Source organism: Zootoca vivipara, chromosome 13 (assembly GCF_965207765.1).
Source record: "Zootoca vivipara chromosome 13, rZooViv2.hap1.1, whole genome shotgun sequence".
NCBI lineage: Eukaryota > Metazoa > Chordata > Lepidosauria > Squamata > Lacertidae > Zootoca > Zootoca vivipara.
In genome coordinates, this window is record NC_142596.1 from 3,515,384 (window position 1) to 3,537,124 (window position 21,741).

General features: G+C 45.4%; 1 protein-coding gene across 1 annotated transcript in view; it reads left to right on the top strand.

The window, feature by feature from the left end:
- Window positions 1-1,769: 1,769 nt before the first annotated feature.
- The window catches only part of KLF13 (KLF transcription factor 13), a 40,457-nt gene continuing 20,485 nt past the window's right edge, over window positions 1,770-21,741 (top strand). The window contains exon 1 of the mRNA XM_035131247.3: window positions 1,770-2,862. Within this exon, the coding sequence (XP_034987138.3) occupies window positions 2,319-2,862 (544 nt within the window). The 5' untranslated portion in view covers window positions 1,770-2,318. The remainder of the gene's footprint in view (window positions 2,863-21,741) is intronic.

Consider the following 21,741-nt stretch of genomic DNA (forward strand, 5'->3'; position numbering starts at 1 on the left):
GGTCCGATGCGTGCTCAGCACTGCACGTAAGTAAGAGGCGCCTGGATCGCAGCCCAGGTGGCCTCCCGCAAAGCCTCCCTCTAAGCTCCCGGTGCCCCTTATCTGCCCCCGTCTGGGGAAGTCTGCACCACAGGAGGGCCAGCAAGCAGATCAGGTGATTGTCGGCTGTGCCATCCTCGCTGGGTGCTGGGATCGCACAGGGCGCTTCCCTACTCCACTTGTAGACTCCGCAGGGAGGTGCGCAGGCAGCAACGCAGCTAGAGAGGGGCGCCCCGCGCCTGTCAGGCACCCAGGCAGCTCTGGTGGGAGGGAACTCAAAGGGGCTTCCCTGAGGTGGATGCAGCGTGCTCCAATGGGTGGCTGAGAGGAGAGGAGCGGGCTGCCCCAGAGCAGGGAACAGAGCGTGCCCTGACTCTCCTTCCTGGACACTCAGCCTATGGCACCTTCCAAAATCTGGCACCCTGGTGCCCTGCGCCACTAACGTCTATGGATAAGACACCCCTGCTGTTGTAGAAGGAACCTATACAGTTGAGCATTTGTCCATTTCTGTGCAACCTTTAGCTTTTCTAAGATGACATTTCAGTGCATTGGCCAGAGAGATCGTCTACACCCAGCCACACACTGTATTTAGGAAGCTGTCTTCTAGAGTATCCAATCTGTGTGCAATTTCTAATTATGGTTCCATCACAAAAAACAAGGGTTTGTCTACACTTCCACTTCTCTCACACCTAGGAAGTGTGGGTCTAGGCCATTTTGCCTTTGCCCTACCACTTTCCCCTAGAAAGCCCACTTTGGGGCTAAATCAGGGGCCCACCGCTTATTTTTAGAGTTATGGCTGAATGTTATTTAAATTTATATCTGAGACAAATCTAAAGGGTGAAACATTTTTAGAGATTTCAAAGGAAGTCAAAATAATTTGAATGAGATTAGCATGATTTCTCAGGACTTTCCAGGTGCTTGCATCTAGACTTTTCAACAAAACATTATGTGCTCGCATAATTGTGACATTGGTCACAAGAATACGCAGCCATCCAGTTTGGCGCTTGGCAGTTGCTGACAGTGACAGATTGCAGAGCTCTTTACATTAAAGCAATGGCAGTTTGCTGATGATGACCAAAGTCACCAGCAAGTTGCCTTTTTAAAAAGGATTAAAGTGTGGAACTGCAGTTAACTGAAAACACATTGTTTGTGCCTGTTCTGTCCCACCAGCTTTTGCAGTGGATTCATTTGTTTTTCACGACTCTATGAAACATTCCTGGGTTGGCATTACGAGTGTCACCTTTGTATTTCAAGTACTGGGTCCAAGGTGCCTGAGAGAATTCAAGGCTTGTTAAATTGCCCTTCCCTAGTAAACACTTTACTGTATTGTGCCCTCAAGTTGTGAAGGCTCCGCAGAAGGAATGTGCCTGAAAACAAATGAGAGGTTAATGACCGCAGCACAAGTTACTTACATCATTAGTCACTTTGCGCATGACAGCATGTACACAAAAGAAAGCTTTTCAATTGCACATGTACTGTTTTTTGCCAGAGGAAAAGGCAACCTCTTTCTGCAAGGAGATATTTTGTCTTGCATAAGAGAAGCCTAAGAGTAATCTTGAATTTCTTGCCTTCTGTTGGGTCATACGGGGCGGGGGGGGGGGAAATGCATTAGCCCATAGTAAAGTGCAAATGTGGATCTTTTCATTTTGATTGGCTAACCTCAAGCCAATCAGCTCCTTCCTTTCATTTAACTTGCTCTTATGCTCTGTCCAAACTCAAGTTCACAGCCACATCGCTCGCTCTGCGTTGCTGCTGCTCTATTCTCTCCGCTGGCTCTTGGGCGGCTGCCTGCAGCAGGAGCAGCTGCTTCAGCAGCAGCTGAAGTCTCCGCTTGCTGCTAACCTGATCAGCTCAGGATAGAGCTTCGATGTGACATCACAGCCAGATGTTTGGCAAAGCCACACCCCTGTGAGGGTCTGAAGCAATCCAAGGAGTAATAACGGACCAGCTCGCTCAGTCCTGCCGTCAGAATGCACCCGGGAGACTGGAGGAACTGCAGGCTTGTTATTGTGGACAACCGTCATTAATTTTGTTTCAGACAAAAAAGCTGTTCCGGACGGGGGTGTTTTGCTTGGTGTTTTCCCTGGATGCCTTTCCTCTTCAGAAAGAGAGAAACTGGGTGTGACCCATACAAAGAAAGTACTTTTCAGGGAGCTGTGGAGCCAGCTATCTCATTTTCTACAAAGAGGAAATCTTCAGGAGCGTGTATGTGGGTTTCTTGAAGGTTAACACAAAAGGAAAAACTGCAGTTGATTTATACACCTCAGGAGGCGTGAAGAATGGCAACAGCCGCCTACTTTGCCGCCGAGTGCCTTGTCTCAATGTCCAGCCGTGCTATAATCCATAGCCCCATGAGGGAACCGGCCCCTCAGCCGGTTGGGAGAGCTGCTCCCCGCATCATCTCAAACAGAGCTGAGAAATCCGAAGTGAAAGAGGTTGGGAGAGACAATGGAGGTGGCTCCTCCGTATATGCCGTGGCCAGCATTTTAGCCGACCTCAACCAGCACGTCCCACTAAAGCTTTCCTCGCCTCCGGGGGAGAATCTGGAGAGCACTGACCGAGGGGGGACTTCTTCTCTTTCCCACAAAGAGTTGGGCGAAGAAAGTGTCTTGCTGGCCGGCAAACGTGGAGGAGGCAGAGCAGCCACACCTCCCAGCTTGGTGGCAGCGAGTCAGCCAAGCCCCAGGCAAAGAAGCCGGCGAGGAAGATGCCGGACTGAGCCCGAATTATTACCTCAGAAAAAGCATAAATGCCACTATGCGGGATGCGAAAAGGTTTACGGCAAGTCGTCCCATCTGAAGGCTCACCTGAGGACCCACACAGGTTAGTGACTGGCTGGCCTGTTTCCAATAGCTTTGTTGGGAGGAGAGGGAGGGAAGAGAAAGTGGCTGAAGTCCGCGACAAGTTAAAGAGAAAAACTGTAAACCTAAAAACTTACAGTGCAGCTCTTGTTGCTTCAGTAACAGGTAGTTCAGCCAAGCCTGTCCTTAATAATAAACACAGAAGTGTAACTGTGACCTGCTGCCCTCCTTTCTTCACTATCTCTGCTCCCTCCTTGACCCATGCCCTATTTCCAGGCATTGTTTCAGCTTCCTCCACTCATAGCCAGCAGCACAGCCCCTTCTAGGAAAAGGAGCATGTGGGTGTTGTTGCTGTTTGGTTGTTTGTTTTGCAGTGAGGTGGAGACGTGGGGTATTTCTGTGCTCTCTATATTTTAAGTACTGTCTTTCAGTACTGTCTCCATTTCTATGGTGTCTCTGCAGTGGACCTTCTGGTACCGACGCCCAAAAGGTGGCCTAGAAATTAAAAGAATGAAAAGGAGGGAGGGGTATTGATCAGAATCCATAAGCAGAAACGGGGCACCCAAGAGTAACCAACACAGAGAAGAATAGAGCTGTTAGTGCTTAAAGCAAAGTGTACCCTGATGTTGACAGAACAAAAACTGTCAACAATAGTCTCAAAAATATTGTCACCTCTTTTCTTCAACAAATTGACACAAGGAGGGGAAAAATCATCTTGGCAATACATTGGCCACAATGAGTAAAACTTTAATGCTGCTAGAAAGTATTATGTGCCTGGCCTCCTTTTCAACACCAACCATGGCTGGGGCTTATTGTTTCCACTTTTGCTCTTATCAAGGGAGCTGCAAGTTAGAGTGCAAGGAAGTCAATGGCAACAGCCAGCAGTTTCTGACTCCCCCCCCCACCTGCTCTCCTTATTTAACAGTTGGCCCTGCTTTTCAGTTCATAAGACCAGTGGCTGCTGGTTACCCACTTGTAGTTGTGTTGTGGGTTAATGATTTTGCAGAATACCATGATGACCCAAGGCAGTTTGGTGCCTTTGGCATAAGATATAAAGGGCAGTCCCTCCCACAACATGGGGCACAACCCACCAGGAAGTTCTTCCATGAAAGACCCTTCGAAATGGTCAGGAACTGTGCAAGCACAGCCATGCCCTGGCCTAGGAACTCCCTTTAGTTTCAAGCGGCTGGGAGAACTTCCTGGTGGGTTATACTCCATGGCTTGGATCTGCCCGCCTCTCATTCTGCCACCTGTAACCACACCCAAGCAGCAGCTGGAGGCGAGGTGAGTTGCTGCCTCACTGTTGAGCTGCTTCTGACCCGCCCTTCCTCCCATTTTGTAGTAACCTCTGGAATAACCTGTAAACCAGGGCTTTGCTTGGTAACGGCAAGCAAAGGTAATCAATGCCATTAAAAACATGCTTTCCAAAGAACAATTAACACCACCCTCCATAGTCCTCTAAAAACAAACAGGGCACCTCAGTCCTAAATGCTTGATTTAGAATTAAGTTCCCTTTTTTGAAAGGGTATTTCTTCCAAGTTTGCATCCTTTGAGTTGCCTCTCCTGACACCCTCCCTTTCTGGAGCTTACATGTTTAATGAATAATAGCTATCCTCTCTGTTGCTACTCAAAGCTGGCAAATCGTAGATGAATCACACCACACTATGCTCTTGCCCAAACTTTTCCTTCGCTTCCTTTAAACATGGAGACAAAGGGATTTTAAGCTTGTAAACTGACTGTAAACTGAAGCAGAGGATGCTGCTGGGAAAACTCCTCTCTTTGATACTGAGAAGGAGGGCTTGGCAGCTCATGCCTCTGGGGAGAGGGAGGGGAGGAAAGAGCTAGCAGACGTCATTCAAGAATGGGCTGGGGAAGTACGAGTCATATAGGGACATTGGCTTGCTGCCCTGCTCTCCTTTGTTGTTCTTACTATTAAAAAAGAAGCTCGCCTCATTCACTTGTTTCCTTCTGCACTGCAGGATTTAGTTGTGCTGTTTGTGTTGCTAGAGCTAGATGGAAAACAGAGTGACAGGGCTTGGTTGTAGGCTGAATCCCAAAGGCTTTCAAGCTTCTTTGTTTAACCATTTCCTACTCAGGCAGGACCCCAGAGACAAGAGGAAAACGGGCCTTCCCAAATTCCCCTTCTTGGCAAGGAGTGGGTCCTCCTTTGAAAACAGTTTGAGGGGGCTAATATTCCGCCAGTCCACCCTTCATAATGACAAAGCATTTTGCAGTGGTGCTCAAGGACAGGAGCTCACATTAATTCTTATTTCACTGGTCGTAGGGATAGTTGTTGGCTCAGAAGGGCAGTCCAAACTACAACAGTTCTTGCCAAGAGAAAGTAAAAGGAGGACAGGAAATGCTCATTTATAACAGCTATGCATGAAGTCACCTGCCCTTCTGGGCTTTTTCATGAGCAGAGATGTTTCCAATCAAATATTATTGACAAGGACAGCAGCCTGACAGGTAGAGAGGTGTATGCCAGGTAAAATCCTTTCTCTCCCTCCCCACCCCCAAAGCCTATGGGATGTCTGCAAGTAGGACATGAGTGAAGCATCAGCTGGTATTGGGAAGCATACTGCCTCCAAACATGAAGGAAGAGCATAGCCATTGCAGCCAGCAGACACAGATAGACACCCTCCCTGAATTTGTCCCATCCTCTTTTAAAGCTATCCCTGGTGGCGATCATCATTGCTTCTTGCTGCAAATTCCATAGTTTAACCATGTGCTGCATGAAGAATTTTCTTTTATCTGTCCTGAATCTTCCAACATTCAGCTTCATTGGATGTCCATGAGTTTGTGTGTTATGAGAGAGGGAGAGAGTTTCTCTCTCCACTTTCCCCATACCATGCATAATTTTATAAGCTACTGTCATGTCGCCTCTTACTTGTCTTTTCTCTGTAACGGGTCGGCAAGGTTTACCTTGCCTGGGCTGGTTCACTCCAGCGGAGATTCCTCCATGGGCTGGATCGTGCGTGCGCATGAGCAGGCCCCCCCAATTTCTGGCATCTGCGCATGCACAGACGTGATTTCCAGCGTCGCGGAAGTGAGTCCCTGTGCTGTGCAGCACTGGTTTAGTGCAGTGCATGGGGACTCACTGAGTGGGCAGCTCGGTTCGGGGACAGCTCGTGGGCTGGTTAAATAACCCCTGTGGGCTGCTTGTGGCCCATGGGCTTTAGGTTGCCGACCAATGCTTCTTTGGTCATAGAAAAGTTGCTCCATCCCCTTGATCATTTGGTTGGTAAAGGTTGGTAAAGGTAAAGGACCCCTGGACAGTTAAGTCCAGTCAAAGGCGACTATGGGGTGCAGTGCTCATCTCTGCTTTCAGGCAGTTGTCCACAGATAGCTTTCCAGATCATGTGGCCAGCAGGACTAAACTGCTTCTGGTGTAATGGAGCACCGTGATGGAAACCAGATCGCACAGAAATGCCGTTTACCTTCCCGTCACAGCGGTACCTATTTATCTGCTTGCACTGGCATGCTTTCAAACTGCTAGGTTGGCAGGAGTTGGGACAGAGCAATGGGAGCTCACCCCGTCATGCGGATTCGAACCGCCAACCTTCCGATCAGCCAGCCAAAGAGGCCCAGTGGTTTAGACCACAGTGCCACCCATTCCCCTTTTTATCTTCAAGTCCCCAAGGTGGGAGGTCTTGCTCCATTTCCAAAAAGTGGCTAGGTTTTGTTGAAGGGCCCTGTGTACTGAGAGAGGTAGTCTTGGGATAGAGAGGCAGCGAATGAAAAGTTTGCAAAAGGGCTGCGCTGGATGCACACCTACCGGTATTTCAGTTTTCAGGATGAAAACAGAATCATGGCAAATGTAAAAAAACCACAACAACACCTATAACACAGAATGTAAAGGGACCCCTGACCATTAGGTCCAGTCGTGACCGACTCTTGGGTTGCGCGCTCATCTCGCATTATTGGCCGAGGGAGCCGGCATACAGCTTCCAGGTCATGTGGCCAGCATGACAAAGCCACTTCTGGCGAACCAGAGCAGCACACGGAAACGCCGTTTACCTTCCCGCTGTAGCGGTTCCTATTTATCTACTTGCACTTTGCGTGCTTTTGAACTGCTAGGTTGGCAGGAGCAACGGGAGCTCACCCCGTCACAGGGATTCAAACCGCCGACCTTCTGATCGGCAAGCCCTAGGCTCAGTGGTTTAACCAAAAGCGCCACCTCGGTCCCTATTTTCTATCAAATACATTATATCAAATAAGCCATCCCAGTTGTTATAAAACTACACAGAAATTTTCTCCCAGTTCAAACACCCTCCTCCTTCAATGTCCTCAGCCATTTTGGAATCATATTGTGAATAGGATCACATTGTGAGGCTCATGAATTGGATTTGGACTTTAAGTGCTGATACTGTTGAGGGCAAATAAAGCTTGTTTAAAGTGAATGCGGCTTCCAGGAGCGCCCACATACAGTACATCAGGGGTCCCCAGACTACGGCCCAGGGGCCGGATGCGGCCCAATTGGCCTCCCAATCCGGCCCGCGATGACCCCCGGCGCCCGCTGCTGCCGCCTGCTCTTGTGGCGCGCGGCGCGGCGGCGCACTTCCAGATCTGGGAAAAAATCACCGAAAATCGTTTCTGCGCATGCGTATGGGCCTCTCCCGACCCAGAAGAGGTAATTTCCGGTGCACTTCTGGGTCGGGGGAGGTGCACTTCCGGGTCGGGGGAGGCCCATACGCATGCGCACAAACAATTGTCGCTGATTTTTTCGGCCTGGAAGCGCGCCACCGCGCCAGTAAATGGGTGTGCGCATGTGCACTGTCGCGCACTCCCCCACCCTCCGGCCCACTGCGCGCGCACTTCCCCGCCCTCCGGCCCGCAGGCGGGTAAGTCTGGGGACCCCTGCAGTACATGATACTAGGAAATGGATGTGAATCAGGTAAATGAGAACAAAGGAAGCCTATCTAGAGTAACGCTTCACAAATAGTGGGTGTGACCTTTCAACACTGACAAGATGTTTGCGAAAATCACCCCTCCCTTTTTATATTGGTCCTACTTTACACATTATAGCTACCTCAAAGAGGTCAGCTACCGTAAATTGTGGGACAGCTCCCCATGTGGATCAGGCTGTTTTATCACCACATTTTGTCAAAAAATGTTTCAAGCAAAGTGGAAAGCAATTCAATTGATCTGTTTCATGTGGGTGCTTCAGCATGCAGAAATAGCTGCCACAAGGAGCGAACTAAAGCTGTATTTACACAATGGAGTTAGTGTGTGAGCTAGCAAAGCTAGATCAGTTTTGTCAATATCCAGCGGAATTTCCCAAGCATTCCTCTCACCCTGGTCCAGAAAAAGGGGGAAAAGGTGGGTTTTGCTGGGCTGTGTTCAAAATGATCAAGCTCATATGTCTTCAGTTATGTCTTCATGTTACCGGTACTTGCAGTTGCACTCCATCATGGGACTTGAAGTCTAATCCTGCTGTGTATGGTTATGCTATGCTTTCTAAATCGATTGTCTGCCTTTATATCCCACCTTTTTCTCCCAGGAGCCCAAGGAGGCTCACATGGTTCTCCCCTCCTCATTTAATCTCCACAACAACCCTGTGAGGTAGATTTGGCTGAGAGGCAAGATGACTGGCTCAAGGCTTCATGGCCGAGTGCAGATTTCTATCTGGTCTTCCGGGCCCTAGTCTGACACACTAACCACTGCACTGCACTGTCTCTAATGTATGAATCAGTGAATGAGCAAGATTGCGAAGTAATCTTTCAATGCCAGCTTAGGTATACTTCATCATTCAGACCTTTGGAAGATAATGGAGAGTGGAAAATACTGGAAGTATTTTGCTGCCCATAAATATTTTCAGTGCCCCCCCCCAGTTTTTAGGAATTGTATTTTCTTTATTGTGTGCTGTATTTTACAGAATTAGTCATGCAAGCTACCCTGGGGCAGCTTGGGAAATGAAATTAAATGAAATAAATAAATAAATAAATAAATAATCAAGATCTACAAAAAGATGCAAAAGCTATCTGTTCAAAAGAGAAGGGATGACAGTATGAACAGGACCCAAGTAGATTCTAGCTGAAATTCTGCTTTGGTGCTTCCACTTTTTGGTGGCTCCCCTGAAGCATGCTTGGATTTGGATTTCATAGGGCTCCTGAAAAAACAGGCAATAATTCACACTGAGAACTTGAACTTCAGGAGAGAAGGAAAATAGTTCACATTATGACTGGTGAGATGGAGCTAATTTTCTATTTCTCCATCTAACACTCAGCTAAATACTTCTTACTGTTGGTTTATTATTTATTTATTTAGCACCATTCGTCCAGGCCACCCTGCCCACACACGACCATTTGCCTCCCTAAAATGGAAGGATGCAGACCCTGACAATCAACCCAAAACTTCAGCTGTTTTGGCCTTCTTGGACTCAGCATTTGTTGTTTGTGCTGAGGACCTTGGCTCCAAAGCACTGCAAATTTCTGCCTCAATAATACCTACCCCCAGTGTGTCTCAGTTCCTGCAGGAACAAAGTTGTGATGGAACAGGGTCACTCACACACCTTGCAAGACCAGAATATCTTGTTCAGCATTTTATATGCCAGGTGAAAGTTAAGAGGAGCCCTTCAGGCAAAAAGCAGAGGATCACCTAATGATTGATTACACTCAGACAGAGACACCTTGTACTTGTTAGATGTGTGTGTCTCTCCTGTCTTTTCCCTTTGGGCTGCTGTGCTCATAAATAGTAGTTTTCCCATTGCACAATGATAAAGAAATCTAAACTCAAATGCCGGAAGAGAAAAGAAGACTGCTGGAGCGAGTGGAAAACTGGGCAGGGGTGGGTTTGTACTGTCATTCTCTGGGATCACAGATAAAAATAGAGCATGGCACCAAGCATGGAAATCAGCTCATTGTGTAGTCCAACTTCAATTTAAGAAGGGCCAAGTTTCTAGCTTGATGAAATATAAGTGTAAGAGAACAAGAACAAGTAGACCTGAAATGCCTGCTCTACCTCCGCAAAAGTAGTGGGGCTCTGTTTTGCTTTCCAACTCCTTCTCAAGACTAGACTCACAGAATTCTTATACATCTGCTTATCTTGTATAATCTACACAGGTTACAGTTTTTATAGCACAGAATTTAGACTGACAGTGCAGAGCACCCTCACCCCCAGCATGGAATACACAAACAAAGCCTTCAATATGAGTACGTACCGTAGCTTCAGATGTCCCTTAGATCTTACAGCAGTAGCACTGTTTTGTCAGCCAAATGAGTGAGTGCTGCCCATGTGTTCATAAACACAAGTTGTTCATCATACTTTAATAATAGTTTACATTTTCAAGAGTGTACTTAAAAATCTTTGGTGTATAACTAAAAAAAATATGGCATCACGGTACCTGGGGAACTAGAAATTATAGTTAATAGATTTTTTAAAAGATACCATTTACAAAACAGTCTCAAGATGAGTTACAAGCTATATAAAAAATACTACAGTAAATTTAAAAACACTAACAGACTTTGACCCCCTACAATACTGAAACCCCATCCTCCCAACCCTCAGCCTGACTCACTTCACAGAGTTGTTGCCAATATAAAAATTACAATGACTGCAAAAATTGGTGGCTCGTGGGGTTGCCCGAGCTTCCTTCCATAGGACTGACTACAGGAATTATTGGAAGAGCAACTATGATGTTTAGAGATCATAGTCTGGTGGTGCTTTTAAATATAGAATTAAATTATAGCCTTGCAGTCCTGCAGCATTTTTACCTTACTGGAGCTCTAGAAGGAACTGTATTTGTGGGTGTAGGGTAAGCCCCTGGCCCCATTCTGAGTTTTAGACAATTAGAGGTTGTAAGGGGGGTGGGCAATGAGAAACAAGCCAAGAGGTTTCTGTACCACTCCAAATACTTTGGGGATAACATCTGAGTCGCATTTAGTCACCAATCATTGAGATGCAGCCCTACCACCTGGCATGCAGCACCCGTTCATATTTGACAGAATCTGACAGCTGATTTGCAATAGCATTGTATAAAATATCTGCTGACTTCCTCCATTTCATTTAATCAATTCATCACTCAACCAGAAAATACTCCATTGGAGCTGCAGGGAAGGGCATCATACAAAACTAGTCAGAAATCACATGCTGACATCAATGAAATGTGAAGAGCAAATATGATGGGGGAATTATAAAACATAACTCAAACTAGAACATGTGCCAGAGTTTGAACTAGTTTTGAAATTTTGCTTCAGCCACAGCTCTGTACCTCACCAACAGGTAAACAGCCTCCCCCAGGCCCCCTGCAATGTCAGAGGGGCCGAACCTGGCTCTCAACCCAAGAGGCAGTTACTGTACAGCACTTAATGCCACAAGATTCCTGTGCATGTAGCCTTACTTAAGAAACAAGAACAATTGAGGGAAGCAGCATCCCATCTCTCTTTGCCATCCAGGACATGTGAACAGCATATCTTGTTATTGACTCTGGAGAGCCATTTTTGCAAAAAAAGGCACAAAGGCAGGAATATCCTACTAGCATGGAAATACCATTGACCATGACAAAACATTCTTAACAACAGATAAATTGGTTTCCCTTTTCAGTTGCTGAAGGCCTGTGTTAGATTCAAAACATTGGCCCCCTCTGCTGGGACAATCAGCCTCTGAGTAGGTGCTGAGTGCCCTTCCAACAATTCTTAGAAACAAGAGCTTTCTCTTCAGGGAGGGGAACTTCAAGTTCTCTCAACTTTCTTCTCCTTTTTTTCAAATTTAGTGCTGATCTAAACCAAAACAAGCGTCACATGGTAGCACAGGAGATATCTATCTAGATTTCCCCAGAATTTCCCTCTTGGTGTCTTATCACCAAAGCCCTTAAGGCAATAATAAAAATAAATAATTACGCTTGCCTGGAGGGGCGGCCAGTTTCCCTGGCAGGAGTTCTCCAAATCCTCTTCAGTTTGCTTCCTATGGGAGCCCAGGATTCCATAGATCTTGACAAAAGTCCTGATAATTTCTGTAGGTCAAGGGAAAGGAGTGCATTCTAAAATGCAAAAGAAGTGAAATTTGATTCCAGTCAGAGCAATGAAAGAAAGACACCAGAGCCACCTGTAATCAAGGCCATTATACTGTTCAATGAGAAACAGAAAGCCCAGTCCACTGGGAAGCCTGCCAGCGTGAGCCCCAGTGATATTAATAAGAGCTGTGCAAGTAAACTGTGCTATGCCTTTCATTGCAAGGCTTCCACAATTGCCCTTTCCAGTGGTTATTTCACACGTAAGATGTTCTGTCTCAAGCACCACAAAGTCTTAGTCTAGCTCTGAGGGGAAGAAAATGCTTTGTCTCTACAGGGAGGGGAAGAACTTCTCTGTTGATGGTTTACATTTTCTTCCTCAATTCCTGTTCATATACTACCACATCCTCCTCAAGCCCTCATTGCTTTTAAAAATAGGGAATGGGATGACCCAGCTCTTTAAGTTTGGATATGCTGTTGCTGATAAATGTCTGCTCACGGGAAAGGGTTCGTCCTTTTACACATAGAAAAGCTGACATTCCTTAACCCAAGCAAGATATTTTGTCTTGAATAGCTGGCAAAGATTGAGAGATGTTGTGTTTCCTTCCATCAAATGCACTCCTGCTGTGTGTTTGCAGACATGCTTTTCTGTATTGGGGCACATTCAGCAAACATAGTTGCAGCCTTGTGTGTGAACCAAGCAAAGGCAGTATTGGATGATACCCAAGGGCTGAGGTGATTGGGAAAGGAACTAGTAAGAGGATCACTCTGCCCAGGTTTCCTACTCCATGAAAGGGAGCTGCAGCCAATCCTGTGTACCTGCCTGTGAGGGAAGGGGAAGAAATTTGATTCAGTTTACATTTAAAAGCAATTTATACTTCCCAAAACAAAACCTAGACAAAACTGCAGCCACCCTTCATAATTTGCACTTCTCTGAATTTTGCAATGCTTTTCTCCAACCAAGAAAATTGTTCAGAAATGCATACGCTTGGGTAAAAATGCACATATTAGTGAAAATAGCACACCAGAAAAAGTGTTAGGCCCTGCTTTGTCAATTCACACTAAAATGCTGATGAATTTTTGTGAGGACTTCTGAAGAAATAAAGTTAATTCTATAGCAAATGGGGAACTATAAGGAACTGAATTTAAGATTAGAAAATGAGAAACTGAGAGAAAACTAAATCCCTATCTGTACACTTGTAATATCTAAAGTGTATACCAAGTAATATGAGAAGAGGTCCTTGGCTTACCATCCACAATCTGATCTGGGAAGTTTAAAGTAGAATCCCTACACCATTTCACATGTTAGACAGCAAAACACCTAGCTGTTGCTATCCAGAGTATTCAACAGGAAGTGATAGCCAATTTGAGAGCACCTGTACAATACAAATGCTTCCAACCTTCCACCCAGTTTGCCATATTGGCACTTTATATTTTTAGGTGTGTGAAGAATTAAATCATCTTGGGTATACATCTGAAAAGGCAATGCATGAAGAAGTCTTTCCTATTGGAATCTAGACTCTCAGTATGAAGGTCCAGTGTGGTCTCTTGCTTTAGTTGCTCTGCATTATAGCTCTCGTTTTAATAAATTGCCCTTTGGACAAAAGAATAACTGGTGAAGGATTTTCTGTCTCTGGCGCCTATTTATCCAACACCCACAATTCCCCCTTCCAAACTCTTCTCGATAATGAGCCAAATGGCTTCATATCAGTTCCTTGGCAACATTAGCTAGAGATAATGACAAGGGAGTGCCAAGTGACTAATTAGACCTGTTAACATATCAAGCTCACAATCGAGACAGTAGGCTTTGTTTTCCACTTTTGTGACAGAAAACTAAGAGGGCAAAATGTATTAGATATTTAATGTTTTTTTTAAAAAGAACAATATCAATTCACCAAAAGGAGAAGACAAACTGATTTAACAAGGTTAGGCTAACCCTCTGGGGCAAAGACCCAAGTAATCTGTTGCAGATAACTGCAATTGTGAGTCAGAAATGTCTCTCTAAGCACTTGGGCATGAACACAGGCGCATAGGAAGCTGTCCTCTAATGAAATAAGCCCATGTAGCTCAGTATTTGCTCTACTGGCTGGTTTCAGGGTTTCAGGGAGGGAGTCTCTCTCAGCCCTACTTTAAGATCTTTGGGATTGAATCTGGGACCTTCTTCATACAAAACAGATGCTCTACCACTGGCAGTCAAGGAAGGCACCATGAGAAAAGGACTCAAATACCTTCTAAGTGGGTTCCACAAAGGCCAAGGACAACTCACTCAGCACCAGAGATACTGACTTGTGCCCAAGATTGAGGGGGCCCAGCATGCAACATGACGTCACATCATCAGGAGGAGGCTGAGTGCAGAGCCCAGCATGGCGCTGCATTAATGGCCAGCAGCTCCTCCTCCCTCACACTCAGGGGAAGCTGGCCACAAGAGGGGGATCCCCTCCTAGCAGATATTAGGGGAGCAAAGTCACCTTCGGCCCCATAGAGCTGGCACCCCTACTCAGTAATGTATTTGCAGGCCAGGAAGTATTCCTTTAGATCTAAAAATGGAAAACTCCCTTGTATGTTAAATCTCCTCTATGTACATAATAAACTCAAATCCACAGTAATTCAAGACCAGACTATACAAACCTCAAATCACAAGCTAAAATCGTTCCACCAGTCTGCAGATAAGGGAGGGGATTGCAAATCAAAAACTGCTAAAAATCCCACTTAGAACTCTTTCCCCTGGCCTCAGGAAATGGGGAAAGAGGAGCCAGTCAGTTTTGATGTCTCAGTTTCTCATTTTTCCAATGTCAATTTCAGTTTACAACATCAATTTGCATTAAAGAACAAAATAAAACCTAACAAACATTTTGTATGCAATAATATACACATTTTGCAAGTAAATTTCCATAATGTATGTATGTTTTCACTAACATAACCAAGTCTACGCACAGTTTCCCTAAATGTATATAGTTTTGCATGCATTTCCTGACCGGAGAATGGTATCACAAAATTTGAAAGAGAGTGAATTTTCAAGAAGAGCTGTGTCTTGGTTCAAAATTTAGGTAGGATGGATTGAATTTTGATTTCTTTTGTTCCTGGGGAACCATTCAATCCTGCATTGTCTGACCATCCACACTAGTTGCAAACATGGGCTTAGTTCCGTGCTAGGTTCAGGCTTAACTGATCCTCTTTCCATCAAGGATATACCTAAAAAGGGTGTGTGACCAGAGCCAAGCCATATCTTGTGCAGAAGCTTCCCTTCCCTTAGGTGGAACTGCTGAGCTACACAAGGGATTGCAATGCAACACTCTGAAGATGCCCCATTCCAGTGTCTCCCATGACTTGCAAGAGACCTTTTCTGATAGTGAGAGAAGGGAGAACAAGTTACTTGGGCAATAAAACCCAATTTCTACTTGCTTCAACTGCTGCATCGATAGAAATAGGCCACACAATTTACAATGCAGGTTATACATTGCTTTAAGCATACATTTTGTTGCTTAAGTGTCTCCAGCACTGTCCATTATCTTTTTCGATAAAAATATGTGACCTCATTCCAGATTGGAAACACAATGTGTGATGTCTAATCCTTTCCTCCCCACCTGTTTTCATGCCAAAATTCACCCCAAGCTATTATTTGCCCCGAAAGGTACTACAGTATTTGTAGTAAATTATATCTTCAAGGTGAAAAACAGCTGGAGGGAATTTCAGTGGGACAATGGCATGTGGAAGAAAGGGTTAACCCACCCCCCCCACTATGATCCTTTTTGTCAAAAATGAAAGCAGCCAAGGCTGTTTGGTTCTTATACCTGTATACAGTATAGGCAAAACACAGAAGCAAATAATTGATCAGAATGGGGCATTTATCAACTGTAACCCAAATGACGTCACATCATCAGGAGGAGGCTGAGTGCAGAGCCCAGCATGGCGCTGCATTAATGGCCAGCAGCTCCTCCTCCCTCACACTCAGGGGAAGCTGGCCACAAGAGGGGGATCCCTCTTGGTAGCAAGGCAGCTTCGTCATATTGGTGCTACAGAGATGTTAAACCAGTGTTCAGGGAGAACATGCCAGTCTTTAGAGCATCACACTAGATACTGCTATTTATTTATTTAAAAGATGTAAAATGTTGAAGGTGGCTACCAAAAGGAAAGAAATGAGAATTACAACAAAAACACCTGGCACATCATTAAAATGAAAGCAACCACAAAGGACCAATTTGGAAAATTTAAAACCAATGTTTAAATGAACCCAGAAAAAAAGGCCTTCCTAGAGAGGAAGGTCTTAGCCCAGTGACAGAAGATGGCCTCATTGAGCAAGAAGTCACAGGGTTTGGGTGTGACCATGAAAAAGGCTTTTGCCTTGGTCCTAGCCCATCAGGACTTTGGGACAAAGAGGAGGACCCAAGTAGATGATTTCCATATTCAGCACATGAGCAGTTCTCAAAAGTCATAGGAAAATATACTCGGGTATATGGTGTGGTTTTTTACTGGGAGGACAAAACAAGTGCCAACTTGACATTCAAAACATTAATATAAAACAACAATTCAGAATCTGTTTGAAGAGAAAGCATTGTTTCCACACTTTCAAGCACAAATGCATTTTTCTGTTGTCTGGCTTTGCACGTTTGGTGCAGGTCCAAACCTGGAAACCTGGAATGCGTCCATGTTGGCCACATGGTTCCCAGTTCTGTTTTATAACTTTATGCAGGACTCCGTGTTTTTCCTCCTTTTCCACTCCAAATAATCCTGGATCAGCTGTTTGGATGTCAGCTCTTGCTGACCCAGCCAAAGAAGAAAGGAGAAACCACAACCCAAATTTAAGTGCAACCATTTCAGAAGCAATTCTTGAGGGATTTCTCCCTCTGTGTACACTTCTATTTTTGTAACTTGCTGGTCACCCACTTGGCTTTTGCTGGAGACATGCCTCACGTGGTCAGTGAGATCATTATCTTACTGCATATTGTGAGACAACGGTCGGACAATGAGGGTTATTTAAGTGCAGGCACAGAGGCCAGACAAACGTATCCTGTGTTTTGCAAAGCTTGCTATTTTGGTGGTTTATGTACAGAAGAAGAAGAGGAGGAGGAGGAGTTTGGAGTTGATATCCCGCTTTATCACTACCTGAAGGAGTCTCAAAGCAGCTAACATTCTCCTTTCCCTTCCTTGCCCACAACAAACACTCTGTGAGGTGAGTGGGGCTGAGGCATCGGAGAAGTGTGACTAGCCCAAGGTCACCCAGCAGCTGCATATGGAGGAGCGGAGACACGAACCTGGTTCCCCAGATTACAAGTCTACCACTCTTAACCACTACACCACAGAAGATACACTTGGGCTGAAAAAGAAAAAAATGGTAACATTAACAGTATCAACTAGCAACAAAGGAATAGTTTCTGAAGCTGTGCTCTCGACATTGAGTGCTGGAGGCAAATTAAATGAATAAATCTAAGCAGTTCTTGTGGATTGTGTCCACTGGGCAGTTTTCCTGCAAAGCCTCAATGAAGGAGAGGGGGACACCATTACAGACAGAGGTGCCAGGCATTTGTTTTGCCTTCTTTGGGCTGCAGGGAAATGAAGTCCAGACACCCAGCTAGGACTGCCAACCAGCTACTATGTATTGTACGGGTGCAATGACCAAAGCCATGGTTCCCTCCCAGGCACTTGTACTGAGGGTTGAGAAAACAGCAGCACTGAAGTTACCTCCCTTGGGTGCAAGCCTGTGCAGTGTGTAGGGAGGTCCTGGGATGCATGAACACCAGCCTCGCTGACGTGGTCCAAAGGAAAGCAGAGCAAGCTTGGCTGTAGGAGTTGGCGGGAGGCACTGTACAGTACAAAATGCCATCCAACCACCTTGGGGACTCCACTCCAGGTTTTACTCCTGAGCCTTTTCTTCTCCCAAAGACATTCCAGAAGGCAGGGGAGGTTTAGGATCATAGTTTTCTTTCTCCTAGTTGGGCTACATTCCTAGGTTGAAGAGCCAGGGGTGTACCCAGGATGAAAACTAGGGGGGGCAAGGCAAGCCATGGTCGTTCAGGGGTGAGGGGGGACCAGGATCAGCCTGAAATCGGGCTGCTCCGACCCCCCTCCCCCTCCTCGACTGGCAGGGGCGATCAGCTGATCCAGGATCAGCCCAAAATCGGGCTGCTCTGGCCCCCTCCTCCCCCTCTGTGATTGGCAGGGGCGAGGGGGCGCCAGATTCAACACAACACCAATCCCCCAAATTAGCAACCTGAGTCACTGAAGTCTCTGGCTCACCATCCAGGCCCTCCAGCAAGGACCACAGGGGAATCAGATCTCGTTTGCAATTAACAGACATTTTTAAAAATGAAACCCAGAGCACAGCACATCCATTTTTCAAAAGTCACACTTCTATAACTTTTGCAGTGCAGTTTTCCAGCCAAGTGATGTTTACAAAAATGCATATGTTGGTGAAAATAACATACCAAAATGTGTTATAGTGGGGGTGATTGCTTGCAAATCTGTATGTATTGTACAAAATTGCATGTAATCAGGAGAAATTCACACCCAGATGCTGATGATGAATATGTAAGCAATCAATCAATCAATCAATCTACACACTTTATGTGTAAATGTGGAGAGCTGAACTTGAAAAAAATGAGAAACTGAAATCGAGATTGACAGATTTGCCCATCCCAGCCTGCAGCCCCGCTATCAAGAGCTGAAAGGATCCCCGTGCTCAGATCTTCTTCTAGTCTTGCCTTCAGAGTCTTAACCACACCCTTTGAACACTCTACTTGTACTTTCTGATCTTTTTAAAAGGAAGAAAAGGTCCCTGATAGTGAGCAGCACATTTGCTATGTTCTCCCATTAGAACACCCGCCCCCCATTCAAAGCTAGCCATGGAGGGAACAGAGCCAGGGAGGACACTTCTGCTATGCATGCCAGCCTTACATCACCAAGGAGTTTTGTGGTACAGAAGATCTGGTCATGTGATCTGTCTCACTGGAAGCTTGAATTTCTAAAAACATTTTAGCTGCTTGATTTTGTTAATTGCATCACATGGCCTTCAAGAAGTTTCATACCGCAAAGTCTTAGACAGGAAACCCCTTGCCTCATCTCTTGTGTACAGACATTGCAGTAAGTAAGTGTGATCTCTTGGGGGAAAAGTTAACTTATCAGAGAGCAAACACTTGCTCAAACTTTTTTTTTACAAAAATTAAATGTAATCTCTTGCTTAGACTGGAGACCGTGGACTCTGTGTGGTCTGGCAAAGCCAAAACTGCACAGCCTATCCCTGGCATAGAATAGCAGTTTCCAAACATTCTGCCCTCAGGGAATCTTTCCCGCACAACTGCATCCACAACAGCAGCCCTCCACTTCCATCAGACTTCAACAAGGGCTATGCTGCAGGCAGTTGGGTTCCAGGACTCAGAGGTCTGCCCATCAAAGTGGCTCAGGAGGGCATCTGGTCCAGCGTGGGAAGGGAGCAAGTTCCAGAGCAGCAAGCAATGATCCAAGGGGCCAGAGGCAGGTGGATTGTCAAAGCCAAGCCCTTCTCATGTTACTGAGCAGCCCACAGTTTCCTTATTGTAAGAAGGAACCTATATTGGTAACAGTCACACTTATACTTGATCAGTTGAAAGGCAGGTGATAAATCAAGCAGTAATAATTGAATCAAGCAGGGGCTCTACTGAAAATCCAAACTCTTTAAAATATTGCTTTCTGGAATGCAGCTCACATTCTTTACCAACAAAGACACTTGTAAATGCATGTGTATCCAGGGGTTACAAAAGCCCAGCTTTTGATTTCAGGAAGAAGCTTTTATAAGGTGAAGGCAATGAGTTTGTAATGCCACCCAACAGTAATTGCACTTTGTCAGCCTGAACACAAGTCTAGTGTTGAAATATCAGCCGATGAAACAATTTTTCAGATGCTTCATTCATGGTACAGTAGTTGTATGCTGTATTTTAATTGCCTGGGGTTGCTGTAAACTGCTTAATTGTGCCCATCCTTCTCTCCTGTGTTTTCATATTCAGTGGAAAATCAAAGGGATACCTCCTTTCCTCTTTACTTCCCACATTATAACAGTCAACTTAGTTGGTCTCTAAGGTGCTACTGGAAGGAATTTTTTTATTTTGTTATGAACTCATGGTATCATATCACACCACCTGAGTGTTTGGGCAGAGTCGTATGGGAAACAGTGGTCCCTGAGATAGCCAGATCATTTAAAATTTAAAAAATCTGAACCAACACATTGAATTTGAACTGGACCCTACTGGGAGCCAGTGGTTTGGAATGGCTGGTACACTGGAGGGCCAAGGAACTTTTCTCTAGAAAAAAGCCCCAAAGCTGCGGAAAAAACGGCCGCAGCAGTCTCGCAACACGGAGCATGGATCGTTGCCCTCGCCGCCGCCGCCCTGACGGCTTTGCCAAGGGAGACCGCCTTAAAGCTGCGGAACTATTTATTCCCTGCAAATGGAAAGTTCAATCACATGTGCTATGCCTATAATCTGCAATGGAATAATCCAGAAACAGGTTTGCCAACTAACTCCTTTGCATTTGTGAGAACTGGCATCAACAGCTTAATTTCATGTCTGAAAGGAATCTTCTTTGGTATGGAGCTGTTGAGCAGCAGCTCTGGTGTGCTTTTGTCTTCCCCTGCAGTGCTCTGGTTGGCTCTGAGTCATTTGTATTGTTTTACTAAACAATACGTAGCCTGTAGGCACTTCTGGCTTGGTGTACCCTGCTCATCCCTGCTCTGCTTTTTGGTACATTTACAACTGCTGATCTGGAGGCAAAGCAACCAGTGACAAGTTTGGGCAGTCTGAAAGCAATTAACAGATTGCTCAGACGATGGAGCCAGGCCAAAGTCTGAGGCTTTATTGGGCCCAAGGCTCCTGTGTGTCACCTGCTGAGGGATGGAATAATAGAATCATAGAATGGTAAAGTTGGAAGGGAACCCAAGGTTCATTTAGTCCACCCCCCTGCGGGATGCATCAGCCCATTTCTGATCCATGACATTCTCATGTGTTTGTGTTCATAGGTCTGCTTTGTTCCATTTTTGCATTAATTCATAAAGGTTTTTTTATATCAAAAAAATCAGAATTCAGTGTTAACTGTTAACTATTTAGTTACAGGTAGGTGGCCATGTTGGTCTGCCGTAGTCGAAACAAAATGAAAAAATTCCTTCCAGTAGCACCTTAGAGACCAACTAAGTTTGTTACCGTATTGGTATTAGCTTTCGTGTGCATGCACGCTTCTTCGTATCTGAAGAAGTGTGCATGCACACAAACGCTCATACCAATAACAAACTTAGTTGGTCTCTAAGGTGCTACTGAAAGGAATTCTTCTATTTTGTTAACTATTTAGATATGTATTTTAATTGTCAAGGCTGTGGGCAGAGATATGGTAGCAATGTGCTCAGATTCACATGTGTCTTCTGACACCAGGCTGTTTTGAACAAAGCACCCTTTCTCCATCATTTCCCATCACCAGAGTTCCCTCTGGTGAGCTTTTAAGTGTGCACGACATGGGCTGTGCACTCTGTCATATGTGTGAGGTTCCCATACTGATAGTGATGTGTTGTGACTGAGTCATGGGTTCCACCATAATCTGTCATAGTGGGATGGGCAGGCTAGTCTTCCATGCGGAGTAGCTGTTGATTCTCTCCCCCCTCAACACAGCGTGGCCAGGGATAAGGTCCACCCATGACTCAGCCCTGGTTTTAGCCATCACCAGATTTTTTTTGTGTGTGTGTGTTTGGGCAAATATTTCATGGTGTGTCCGGCTTTCCACAAAATCTTTCTACAAAATCTTCAGTGAGTAGATCTTGTACAGGATCATGTTCTGAATTATTCACAATTCTTCACAAGGACATGGAATGACAGGTTTTTGGAACAATCACCCCCCAAAACAACAACAACACTGCATTATACAACAGAGGGACACCACTTGGTCAGGGCTAGATCCTTGGCTGTCAATATATTGGATTGTTTATGAGCCTTAATTTCTCCT